Source organism: Crassostrea angulata, unplaced genomic scaffold (assembly GCF_025612915.1).
Source record: "Crassostrea angulata isolate pt1a10 unplaced genomic scaffold, ASM2561291v2 HiC_scaffold_212, whole genome shotgun sequence".
Taxonomy (NCBI): domain Eukaryota; kingdom Metazoa; phylum Mollusca; class Bivalvia; order Ostreida; family Ostreidae; genus Magallana; species Magallana angulata.
In genome coordinates this window covers 22049-34921 of record NW_026441765.1, presented here as the reverse complement: position 1 = coordinate 34921, position 12873 = coordinate 22049, and the positions used below count along the sequence as shown (strand labels likewise).

General features: G+C 33.0%; 1 protein-coding gene and 1 pseudogene across 1 annotated transcript; both read right to left on the bottom strand.

Moving 5' to 3' along the window:
• Positions 1–4352: 4352 nt before the first annotated feature.
• Positions 4353–5218, bottom strand: LOC128169777 (uncharacterized). The gene is made up of 2 exons (XM_052835852.1): positions 4987–5218; positions 4353–4867 (listed from the first exon to the last, which is right to left on the bottom strand). The coding sequence occupies exon 2, from the start codon at positions 4851–4853 to the stop codon at positions 4353–4355; it is 501 nt and encodes a 166-aa protein (XP_052691812.1). The 5' UTR covers positions 4854–4867; positions 4987–5218.
• A 543-nt stretch (positions 5219–5761) lies between these two features.
• On the bottom strand, positions 5762–6797 carry LOC128169775 (uncharacterized; annotated as a pseudogene).
• Positions 6798–12873: the final 6076 nt, after the last annotated feature.

Genomic DNA, 12873 nt, shown 5'->3' with positions numbered 1-12873 from the left:
GTACTAGAAAGTATTGGTTTTACATGTAAAATATTAAAGGATAAATTCACCAAATAGTAATGCTCAAATGTATTTACCCTGTGGGCCTCTATTTATAAGCCAAAGTTGTAAACTGGCTGCACAAGCCATGCGGTTTTGATTACTTCTTAAACTATATCCGGATACACTAAATACCCGTAAAAGATATAATAGCACTATTAAATTATTTCCGGTTACACTTATAACCCGTAAGAAAAACAAACGTAACAGAACACTATATAAGCGTTGCATGTTGCATCCAGATGCTTGATCCACCTCTAAATGTATCGCGGGAAATTAAAATGCGAGATCACTGTGACGTCATTCTTAATTTTCTTTTGCTCGACAGTTTTCGTAAATTGTCGGACAAATTCGGGGAAGGAAATGACGTCATATGTCAGCAAACGTTCAGATAGGTACAATTTTTTTAACGTAAGCATATGTGCTGTTTACTTCAATTTTATAAAAGGATTTTTTTTATTGTTAAATGAAAATGATGTATGCGATTTAAAGATAAGAATTTTCCTTAGAAACGCTTCCTGTTCCACCATGTTTCTATGCACCACAAAGGATCATTGGGATAGTAGAACTTTTTCACGTGGCCTCATAAAAAATTTCTTTGAACAATGTGCAGATTTCAACTCGAATTTCCTCCGTTAGTACACGTTGTCTATGGAGCTCGCTGAAGCGCCGCCTCGCTGCGCTCGCTATTAGCATAAACTTGTTAATTTCAACACATGCTTCAGCAATCAACATATCTCTAGCAAGGTATGGACACTTGATTTCAAGTAATCCACATTCACCATTTTCACAAAATTTCCCATCTGGAATAGCTGCACAAAAAAGGAAATTCGTTATTTACAACTAAACCACAATCATGAAAATGTGAATTCACTGCAGACCTTTTTGCTTTTCTCTGCTCAACCCATATTAAGTTGCTGCTGTTTTAAAGTTTGAGCAGCTCTGAAACAAAGAATTTAACAGTTCTTCATTTATTTGCTTATTTCTTTTGACAATGCGGTGCATCTGAAATGCAATTGTGCGACTTGCTCTCTATTTAAACCATTCAGGATTCTGGGACTGGTTCCTTGTAGATTTTTCTAACCCCTGGGGTCCGGGGGTAAGTTCCTGTGTCAGCAAACTTTGTACCATGGGGGTAATTTTACCTTTGATGCTAGTTGAAACATAGTGTTTCCACAGTACATTAATATTCCTCTGTTCAATTGTAGACCACATGTTTTTTTTTACTGGAATCAAAAAGACACTATAAAGAAAAAACAATGAGATACATATGTAGTTTTATGTGTAATGTGCCATATACGTACATGTATAAGCTAAACAATATTATCAAATTTAAATTTTTAATTCTTAAAGTTTATGTACCACAAATGGGGTTAAAATGATTTGATTTTTTCTTGCAGATTCATTTCGTTTGCTGACTGCTGCAGCACAAGTGCATTAACTGCAATATAAGCTTAATTCAAAATTGGAAACCCTTCAACAACAAAGAGTTTGAACCACCACTTGCAGCTGAAGTTATCGGCAACATCTCAACCCACCAAAGATCCAAAACCTGATTAAACAGTCCAACAAATTCTTCAACAAGGGAAAAAAGTTCCAGGATTATTTCTTCATTATACTAATTTAAAGCATTATACATTTGTTACATTGTTAGAGTTCCTGAGATCTCAACAGTTGCCAGAATTTACGAAGAAAAGGAAAGAAGTTAAGAGGATGAACCTGGAAACACAGCTCTTGGTAACACTAATGCGCCTCAGACATAACTTTAGTTTAAAAGATTTAGTTGCACGTTTTTGTATTTCTAGTCAATCTGTCAGTTAGATACTTAATCTGAAATTGTTTACACAATGCCTGGATCAACATCACTTGCATTCATATAGGCCCATGGTAATACAACTGACAGAGTATACAGAGCAAAGATGTGGTACATGTAACACAGCTAATGGTGAACAAAATAGATAATATTAGTTATTCTGTTGTTGGTTTTTTTCAAGCAGAACAATCAAAAAGAAATTGTTTAGGATAAAGAGGAAGTTTGTGCAATCATTTCTCACAGAAAATCTTCTAAAAAAAATCTGGTATTCAGATTTTAGAATCCGATGAGAATAAGAAGCAAAAATTAGAAAAGGAAACACATTCCGAGAAAACAAAAAGTAGAGGCAAAACAACAAGTAAATCAAAATGAAAAGCGACCCCAACAGTCTGTCAAAGTCCAAACCAGGAACATCTAATGCATTCAAATACATCTGGCCTAATAATTGTTCAGATTACAATTTTACTGATGATGAGGCGATGCGTTGCATTTGTAACAAATGACAAAAAAAGAACTTTCCCATATGGCAGAAATCAGCTTTATAAATTGGGGTCAATGCGACGTCTGTGGACATTGGACACATCTAAAATTGTGTTCACAAGTGAAAATTCTCTGTAGCATACACCACTCAATACTATTTTAATGTAATCTTTTTACAAATCATACAAATTTCTTTTGCGGCATATAATAACTTTATTAAAAAAATGTAAACAGATATGGGGCAAAGTTAACACATTATCTTACATGTAAATTCATTTGCTCAATTTTTATTTTTCTAGTTTATTCTAATTTTATTTCATACATCACCTACTTTGTCTCTGGTTGTTTTAAGTTGTACAAATACATCAAAGTAATAAAAATGTATTATCTTACAAGCAGACAAACGGACATGGTGAATATGAACTTAAGTTTTACACTGGTGTTTCATAATATCGCGTTTTCTTTTCCTTACAAAAAATATTTCAATCTGTAATTTTAACATGTCATCAAGTGCTTTTAAAAAAAAATTATCTTGCACTGAATTTTCAGTGGGACATCATTTTCAAACTTTTCTTCGTTTATTTTGTATGCTATTTTTAAAATCTGGGCTGGGTTCCACAAAACTATCGTAAAATATGCTGGAGTGTGTTTGATTAAGCAGTATAGCATGCTTTCCACAAAAAGCAATTAGATGGTTCTGAACTGTGTTTAAAACAAGCATTTTGCTTACATGTATCAGAATGACCTGGCCCTTTTTCACTTTTTCAAGTCACTTGAGTTTACTGAGTAAACTCAAATAACCCATTTCTATTTGTTTCCGTCCGTCGTGCGTTGTGGACCGTCCGACGTGCGTTAACAATTTTACATATTCACCCCTGCGAATGTTATTGTCATTTAAATTTTAAATCACGTGGTTTTATTTGACCCTTTCAATTTCGCAGTAACAATCGTGCCTCGTGTTTATCGTCTATTTTAGAGAATCTAGGTACTTGTAGTCAAATATAAATTCTAGAGGTTTATTGATTTTAAACTTTATCTTCATTAAGGTATTCAGTCCGTAATACAATTTAATACAAAAATTTTCAAAAGTGAGTTTTTGGGGTCAAAACAATAATATCTCAATACATACTTCATAAATAAACAAATTTATCCAGATTTTTTTTTATCTGACCAAAATATATTGATATATGATAATGTCATAATGTGTAGTAGTAAACATCAATACAACATCACATTTTTGAGCAAATTGATATCAAATTCAGTTTTTACACAGATTTGTATAGAACATTTTAATGCATTTTCTAGTTAAGAAAAAGTTTAGAAGCATTTACTGTCCAATAACTTTGAAAAACTGAGATTGTGTCAGATTAACTTCAATTATTTTGATAAAGGAAATACTACAACTGATCATATGTGCATTTCTGTAAGGAAAACCAAAGAGTTGACATAAGATATTTTGTAATGAATACATGGCACATTATATAGAAAGAAAAATAAAAGCAGTTTTGAAAACTTTTACCACAGAAAACTTTTTTTATTGACAAATTCCTAACCCCACCCCCAAAATTTTCAAAATCACTTATGTTCATATATTAAGTAAAAAAGTATAAAAATTGAAATATAATATATAATCACAATTATGATGAAGAAGCAATGTCATAAATAACTGAGTGAGGTGTTTTTCAATGACCTTGACCTTTAAATCTGACGACCTTTACTGAAAACTATTACTGATAAAACCTTCAAAAATTATATCATCATATCATACTACAAAAATGTTTAACACTTTTTTTTTTCAATCTATTAAACCTAATACTGGGTATTTATTTTTAACCTTGACATTCATGTAAATAAATTTAATCTTGACCTTCAAAAAAAAATTAAGTACAAATTACTGTACGAAACTAGAGTAATGCATATAGTTCACAAAATAGTTGCAAAAAATATCATCTGCAATTTCTCATAATGTCAGTTTACATCATTTTTTTCAAAATATTCCACAAGTTTTGGAACAACAGAGTCAAGAACACGCTTTGTAGAGGAAACCCGGGCCTGGCCTGAAGGTTTTAACATCTTCCGTAGCATCATGGGCAGCGTAGCTAGTGTTGAGTACCGCTTTCACTAGTGTCTCTTGCTTGTAATTCTGCTGTCCAGGAAAGGCTTTCTTGAACACACTCAGGGAGTCAATAAACCCAGAAACAACAGGAAGCAGTGTGTCTGTCATGTTTAAACAGCGTAAGGTACTCATAAGTACATGGAAGTCGAATTTTCTTCCATTATGTGCTACCAATATAACATTTGAAAAATTCTTTATCCATTCCACAAACTCTGTTAGTCCAGATATAATGTTAACTGCATCAACCTCCCTACCGTGGACAGTCATTTTTTCTAAGTCGGAATTCACTACAATGCCAGTCGTGTACATTGCTTCCTCTGAAATGGGCACCTTTGGAAGAATATATGTGTTGTACAGAGATCCCGTATCCAATTCAACTGCAGCAAGTTGAGTGATATGTGGCATCTGTCTTCCTCGAACTGAATTGAATAAAATATTTTCATAAGTTCTAAACACTTTTATTTATGTTTTATTTATTGTCTACATTTTTTTTTAAAATATGGAACTTTTTATTCTCCTCTGGTTTATATAAACTTACTCAGATCAGTGGTCTCTAAATCAAATACCACAAGGGAGGGAGATCCACTCGATAATGTGATAGGTTTAAAGACACCACGAGGAACAGGATCCGGTATCTGTACAATGTCAACCTCATCTTCTAATCCTTTCTCTAGAAAAAATGTTTTAATGTGATAAAAATGGAAGTTGATAAACTTCTGGTTTTATAAAAACAATGTATAATTTAAAATAAAACATACCTGATTGATATGTGTCACCCTCGAGTGCCTGAAATGCACATTGCGTATTATTTCTTTCCTGCTTCAACTGGATTCTTCTTCTCTTTGTTGAGGGTAGCTTGGATCTCTCCTCTGCCTGCAGACGATGCTTTAACTGTTTTGCTGCATACTTCTTGGTTAACTTCCCAGGTGACAAACCAGCTTTTTCATTTACCTTTTCAAAAAAAATTACAATATTACCAACATTATTTTTTTAAGCAGTATGTTTCATAAAATTCATTTTACCTTGCTGAGATTAAAACAAAATCTATAAGAAAGTTAAAAGGTTGAAAAGTGTAAATAAAGTACCAGGTTTAATTTTCATAATTTTTTTTCATTCTAATGTTTTAATTTTTCAATATTTTTTTTCATCCAGTTTCCAAGACTTCACAAACTTGAATTTACAACGCCTTTTGACGTATAAACAATCATGTACATGTTTTTTTTAATATAAGGTATATCCTGAACAATTACAATTACAAAAACTCGATAACTGTACAAAAACTTGTTACATTGTCACAAATTAATGTCAAATTCTTACTTTACACTTGGAGATGCATCATGAAAAAGACTGACACCTAAGCCATCTATTTCCTCTCTCATTTCTTCTTGTGCTTTCTTTGACTCCTCATTACCCACATCTCTAATTAAAAATGTACAAAATAATTAGGTTTATAATATGACCCAGACTATGAACTTTTTTAAAACATTGCAAATCACACGTATGATTTTTCCAAAATAAAGAATATTTCTTACTCCATCTCAAGTTCAAAAGAATCTTTTGCTGCCTTGGACATAGATGACTTGGCTATAGATTCAACAAAGTTCCCTGCTCTTCTCTCAATCATCTTCAAGTTTTTCTGACTAATAGGCTTCAAATTCAGTGCAGCTAAAACATTATTTACTCTATCTGGACCACCTAAACTGTCAATCATAGCTGAAAAAAATCATACAGTGTATTTAACAATGTGTTTTGAAATAACTTGTGTGTAGGAAGTAAATTATGCTCATCTTCTAGCAGCAGATTTATACATGTACTGTATTTTATAAGATGATAGTTACATGGTAATGGGATACTGAACAAAATAAAAAAGATAAAAATGTTTATTTATTTGTATGTACATGTATGTGTTTGTGAATATCATTTACCTGTTCCAAGTTTCGTATTGACAGCAAAGCAGGGCATGCCTAGTTTTTTAACACGGTGGGTGCTACCGTAGGGTACTCTGTTGACGTGGTTACAGTCATTTTTGCTGCACTTAACGTATAAATAACCACAAAACCCTTTCTGGAGTTCCCCTACAACGCTGTCGTAGGTCAAAGCTACCGGTCCGAGGCGACAAGCCTCACAGTGTCTTAGATTTTATAGTAGAACACCAAACTCAACAATTCGTCTACCTTCCTTCCAATTGTCGTCTCCTTGGGCATGTTCCGGCTGATCCGTTCTTGATATATTCGCAGAAGTATAAGAATGTTCATTTCTCACATAACGTTGTACAGATACAACTCTTTTCTTTTTATTTGCGGCAAACCAGCCTTTTTTATCCCTCGTCTTCTCAAATGGAGCAGCCATGTATTTACATCAAGAACAGTAACTCTACGACTTCCGGTTTACAAGAACGATAACTCTAACATCTTCCGAAGATTACCGATGTTTCAATCATCGGTAATTTTCGGGATTTTAACACGAAGTAAGCTATTAGGGATCGAAATCCTTAATTGGTGGGTAAAATGTGTCCTAAAAATAAATGTGACAATACAAAAATTGTTTTTTCTACTGTTGCGACAAATAACATGCGTAGTAGTCATCCCACTTAAGAATTAATTTTTGATCCGCACCTGACCTAGTAATAACACTAATAGTGAAACAGACTGTACTATTTTATGCAGAATGTTCCTTGAAAATAGCTCGATATACTAAGTTTTTATGCAAAACATTCACCCATTATTTTAAAAATATGGTACTACACACCACAAACATCAAACATGGCTATGAATTAATTAAGCAACCCAATGTTTATATTATCAACCACTCTACACGTGGTTGAACACGAACGGTAACTGTTTCGAGTATCATCGTTTAATTTAAAAAACCGCTAGATAATAAAATAAGACATACATCTTCGCAGGACAGTTAAGGCAACATTTTGCTTTTAAACAGCAGTAAAAGGAGGTCGTTTTGCTTTTGTCTATTCATTTCTCCATAATGAATAGTTGTAAACTATTTTGGGTGTTATTGTAAAGATATGGGTCTCCTTTACTTGACCATGTCTACATTTGTCGGTCACGTGACTTTTTCGGGTCACGTGGGCGTCTTTAAGACAAAAATCGTCTATGCTAAAATGAGACAAAAAGTTCAAGGGCAAGGCAAAGAAATTTAAGAGTAAGTAATATGGCAACATATTCAAAATTATCCATACATCATAGAAATCAATGCTCATTCAGTTGTAAAGTTTACTAGTTATGTAAATTTCTTAAAAAACTGGCTACTTGTTCCTAAAATAGTGCATTTTTGTATATGTTCATTAAAATTAAAAAGTAAACCTTGATCTCTCAACAAATGAACATCAGTTTTTATAAAGAACTCGTAAAAGGGAAGAAAATCATACCAAGTTTAATAATATCTATAGCCGTCTTGCACTTGAACTTTTGCATTTAATTTCTCAATCTAGAAGTCCTCTCAAATCAATACACATTTCAAACGCACAAGTGATCCCAAAAGGGGAGGTAACTCTTTGAGCGATAACTATTTTGATATAGGTGCGATGTCGTTTTATCACATAATCCAAATTAATTTTAAGATATGTTTCAACAGTACATTATGTAAATGGTTATTTAAACATAGTGCTTCTGTTTTATTTATTTTAAAAGAGACAAGATGGTAACGATGAATCGTCCGCATTTCCTCTGTTGTATCATGGATGTAAACAAAAAACCGTTGTATATCAGTTCTCTTGGTTAACCGCATTCGCGGAGTTATTGGTTTCTTAATATTTTTTTAGTAATGGGAGAAACAAATATAAGAGCTAATTGTACACAATTATTTGAGGGATTAGATGTCAACAGAGACAAATGAAGCCCCTGCTATTAATATACTAACTAAATTGTTCTCATAATATATATTAAAAAATAAGATATGGAGTATTTTTTCATTATTTATGTGCAGCCTTTGCCCAATGACTGCATATTCTATTGCACTGCTTGGGTCTGTTAATATTATTCTGGGGAGGGGGTTCAAAGGGGTAACTTCATTCTGTTTGCCAGGGGCCAGGTACCATGGTGTTTTACTATGTAAATTGTGAATTAAATTAGAATTTGCCACGGGGACTATACATGTAGATCTGCCCATGTACGAGGCCTTTTCCCATCCCCCATAAACAATCAACAGTATTCACCTTTGTATTACACATGTTACACTTGTAATTTCGAATTTAAACACTCATTAAAATTGACTTTTAGTTTTATTCAACACATACAGAATGATTAAGATTAAGGAGAGGGGGGAGGGTTAGCATATCTATTCATTCACAAAATAAATTCTAAACGCTCATTTCTCATTACCGAGAAAGGAAAGAGAGTGTGTAAATCCTGCAACAAGGCGATCAAAAGCCATTTTTGGTTCACATCAATATACTGAATTTAAATAAGTCTGAATTCTCCTATGTGAGAGACTCTCTCTCCCGCCCATTTACATACCATCCCCTTTCCACTTCTCAAACAAAATTATATACATAGAAACTCATTTGTTTTATTAATTTAAGAAGATAAAGGGACTTTCTGGAAAAAAATTATGTGACAACATTTAAACCTGACATATGCATGCAAACTCAAAATTGCAATTTCTTTTTATGATGTCAATGTGTTTATTCTATGACTTCTTAGTTCTGGTCCTCTTCTCTCTTCAAAAACACAGTCTTCCTGTTCCTAAATTTCAGGTTTTTCTTTCCATATATATGACATGATATGTATATGACACCAGGATAAGGGTGCGGGTAAATGATCACCAATAAGAACATCATTTATGTAAATCTCAAGACAAAGCAGGTACCAGCTAAAATGAAAATTATATATATTTCAGTAAGTTTAACTTGTTATCAAAATGGCTGAAAGACTGAAATGGAGGATTTTCTACAATTTGATAGTCAATGGAATTTATTTATCTTGATAAACATTTCATTATGTTTAGATGTGCATTTAATTTTTGCACAAATTCAAATACAGCTTTTCAGTTTGATCGATTTGAAATTATTCGCATCCTCACCCCTGATATGTGCATGATATTAGTTTAATTGCACCCCTTTATTTTACCCGGCCTGACCTTAAAAATGCAACTCTCTCTCTTTCTCTCTCTCTCTCTGACACAACTGATTTGATTGATTGATATTATATAATGCTGGTGCAGTCAGTGTGAATTAAAACATACCATGTATTGTTGATTTGTTGATGAGCAATATTCAAAATTGTACATTTATAAATAACATAGGTTTATATCAATCATTTAAAACATTAAATGAAACCATTCGTACTTGAAAATACTTTTTCTAGTTGAATTGTCTCATAGAATAATCAGATTGGTCATTATTTCAATGATAAATTATTGAACTTATACATGTATGTTATTTACTTACATTTTTTTTTCAGCCTTTTTTTTCAAATCAGTGTGACACTTTTCAAATTACTCTGCAAATAACAAAATATAATTAAGAGAAGTCATACAATTTAATTTACATGCATAAGGACATGTCAACAGTAATTTGAACATTTTTGTGAAAGGTCTACATATATTATGCATGGATGGGTAAAATGACCAACACTTCAAATTTTATTTGAAAGTTACATATGCACATTCTACACAAACAATACCATATATGACCATGAATGTAGATTCCTCATTTAGGGAAAATCAGATGGAGACATGTAGTTATTTGTTTATTATTATTTGGTTTTTTTTATTACCAATAGTACAGCATCATAAGTATGAACCCAGGTGACAAGATTTCAAACAGTGTTATGGTAGTAATATACTAAGTTCTAAAAACAAACTAGTAATAATTAAGAATTAACGTGCATAAACATCTTAATATATCAACTGGATGAATGTGTAAAAATTATAAATGAACTGTCATGGAAGAATTTTGAACCCAGTAGAAAGGTGTTATTGATCAGCTGTTCATCAATTTCCAGAAAATGAAATCAGCATCTTTTAGCCTGCACTGTACTGATTTTCAGAAAATCAAATCAGCAGTTTTCACACAGTCTTTGTATTGTTTACTTACAAATTGAAATAAAAACAAACAGCTGTGTAAAGCTAAATATTGTCAGTACAAGTACTATGAACGGATTCGTGTCGATTGGTGAAAATGATCAACAATTTAACGGACTGGCAATAAAGCTACATGTACAATGTACATTGTATAGGCCTAAATGTATACAATGCAGTCTCTCCTCATGTTTTGAACGAAACAACACATTATGTCGATCAGAAATGCATCAACAGTATAAAATCACAATAAAATAGTTATTGAGCTATCTGGTATATTACAAATACACTGTATATCTATTCTACATATCTGATAAATCATCAACAGATCGCCATCATCGGGAATACCAGCTACACGTGTTTACATCGTCTGACGAGCGCTTTTGGGACGCAGATTCAAACCCATACGACAGATGCGTTATGGAAATTCTTCGTATATTCTGATTGTTGTAAACTTATAAAAACATACATGAGTGATTCGTAGTTATATTTTGCTTATGAAGTATTAAATCAGCCGTATTTTATGCTTAAACTGCTGTTTTCGGTATATGTTCTATATATGGTAATACAGAGGCGGGGCGTATATTATGACGTCATAACTCATTATCCCTTCATTAGCATATCAAAACGATGTGTTTCCTTATCTGTCCTGCGTTAAAAGATGTTGATGTTTTAACATAAATCAAAGTAGGATATGATATGAAAATCGACCAGTACTTAGGTATTTCGAGAATATTATCCTAACACTTATACTTCCGCTCGAAATTTCACAGGAGCTGAACAAATCTCGGTGAAGTCTCGTGAACTTTCATTCGAGCACCTCTGGATTTATTACATACTTAGCCACGATAAAGAAAACATTCCGAACACATTCGCAGGGGTGATATTTAACTTCTTGAAAACTACAAGGCCAATTGTTACCGGTTTTGGTGTGAAGGATCTCTAAGGTAAGACATTGCTTAATTGTGAAAATGATGGCTTTACCACCCTCAGGGTGACACAGGCGGGGCCATATATGCAAAAAAGCTAACTTTTCAAAATTCTTTTTCTCTACTCCCACACATGTAACAAAAAAAAAACAACTAAATGGTTATAATGCCCATGAAGTCCTGTACCAAAATTTTGAAATTCATGGCCACTGGGTCAGAGGTTCAGGCTCTCAGGTGGGGTTAATATGGCATTATAGTAAAACTGTATTAAATCTTAGAAAGTCTTCTATTTCCTTAAATCTGGGTCAGAGGTTCAGGGTCTAAGGGTGGGCCAATATGGCATTATAGTAAAACTGTATTATATCTTAGAAAGTTTCTCTATTCCCATGTCTGTTTGCTTAAATCTAAATGCATGGACATTGGTTATGATGTCCATGAACTCTTCTACCTAAATTGTGAAATTAAAGACCCCTGGGACAGGGGTTTAAAGCCGTAGGGCGAGGCCACGATAACCATATTGTGAAAATGGGGGGGGGGGGCACTATGGCCATATAGTGTTAATGTATAAAATGATTAAACATTTTCTTTTCTACTCTCACACATCTGTAAGAAAAACTCACTTAATAGTAATGTTACTCAGGAAGACCTCTTTAAAATTGTGAACTTCATGTACTCCGGAGTATGGGTTTTGAATCTAAGGCGGGGGTATTGCTAAGCCGCGGGATGGAAGAACGAGAAATATAATAACAAGATCATATATATTTATATTTTATCATAACATCCTGATGCTTCAGCATTACATGCTAATACTTCAACATTATACATGCTGGTACTTATGTATGTAATGTTGAAGTATCATAATATAATATTGAAGTATCATCATATTATAACGATATTCCACATAAGACAGTTGAGGCGTTTTATACAATACATTTCATCAAAGACGTCGCGATGTTTGCAAAAGGAAAACTACGTAACAATGTCAAAAATATAATATTAAATTGAAGAATTGCTCGAAATTGAAAAAAAATAATTACATGTTATAAGAAATTAATCGTTCTTTGAATGAACAAGGGATCAAATACGGTCGGGCGTGATCAACTCTATAATAAACATTTATGGTTTAAAAAAATATATTTACATCTACCAAGTATTATTCCCTCTTTTTCTTATGGAAACTTATAGTTAATTCATGGCTCTATAGAAACAGCCAGACTAAAATCTACACGCCCCGTTTATCGATTGGTCGAAATCCACAGCAGCCGAAACTGACAAGAAAGTGACAGGACAGAAATTGACACGCACAGTTTATCGATTGATCGAAACCTCCAACTACCTCAAAAAAATCACGGACTGCACGAAATAACCATGATGATGTCAGATTCAAAGTTTCACAATAGACGATTTGGCTGTTTCTTTTAGCTAACATACTTATGTACATTAACAGTAATTTAGTGAAT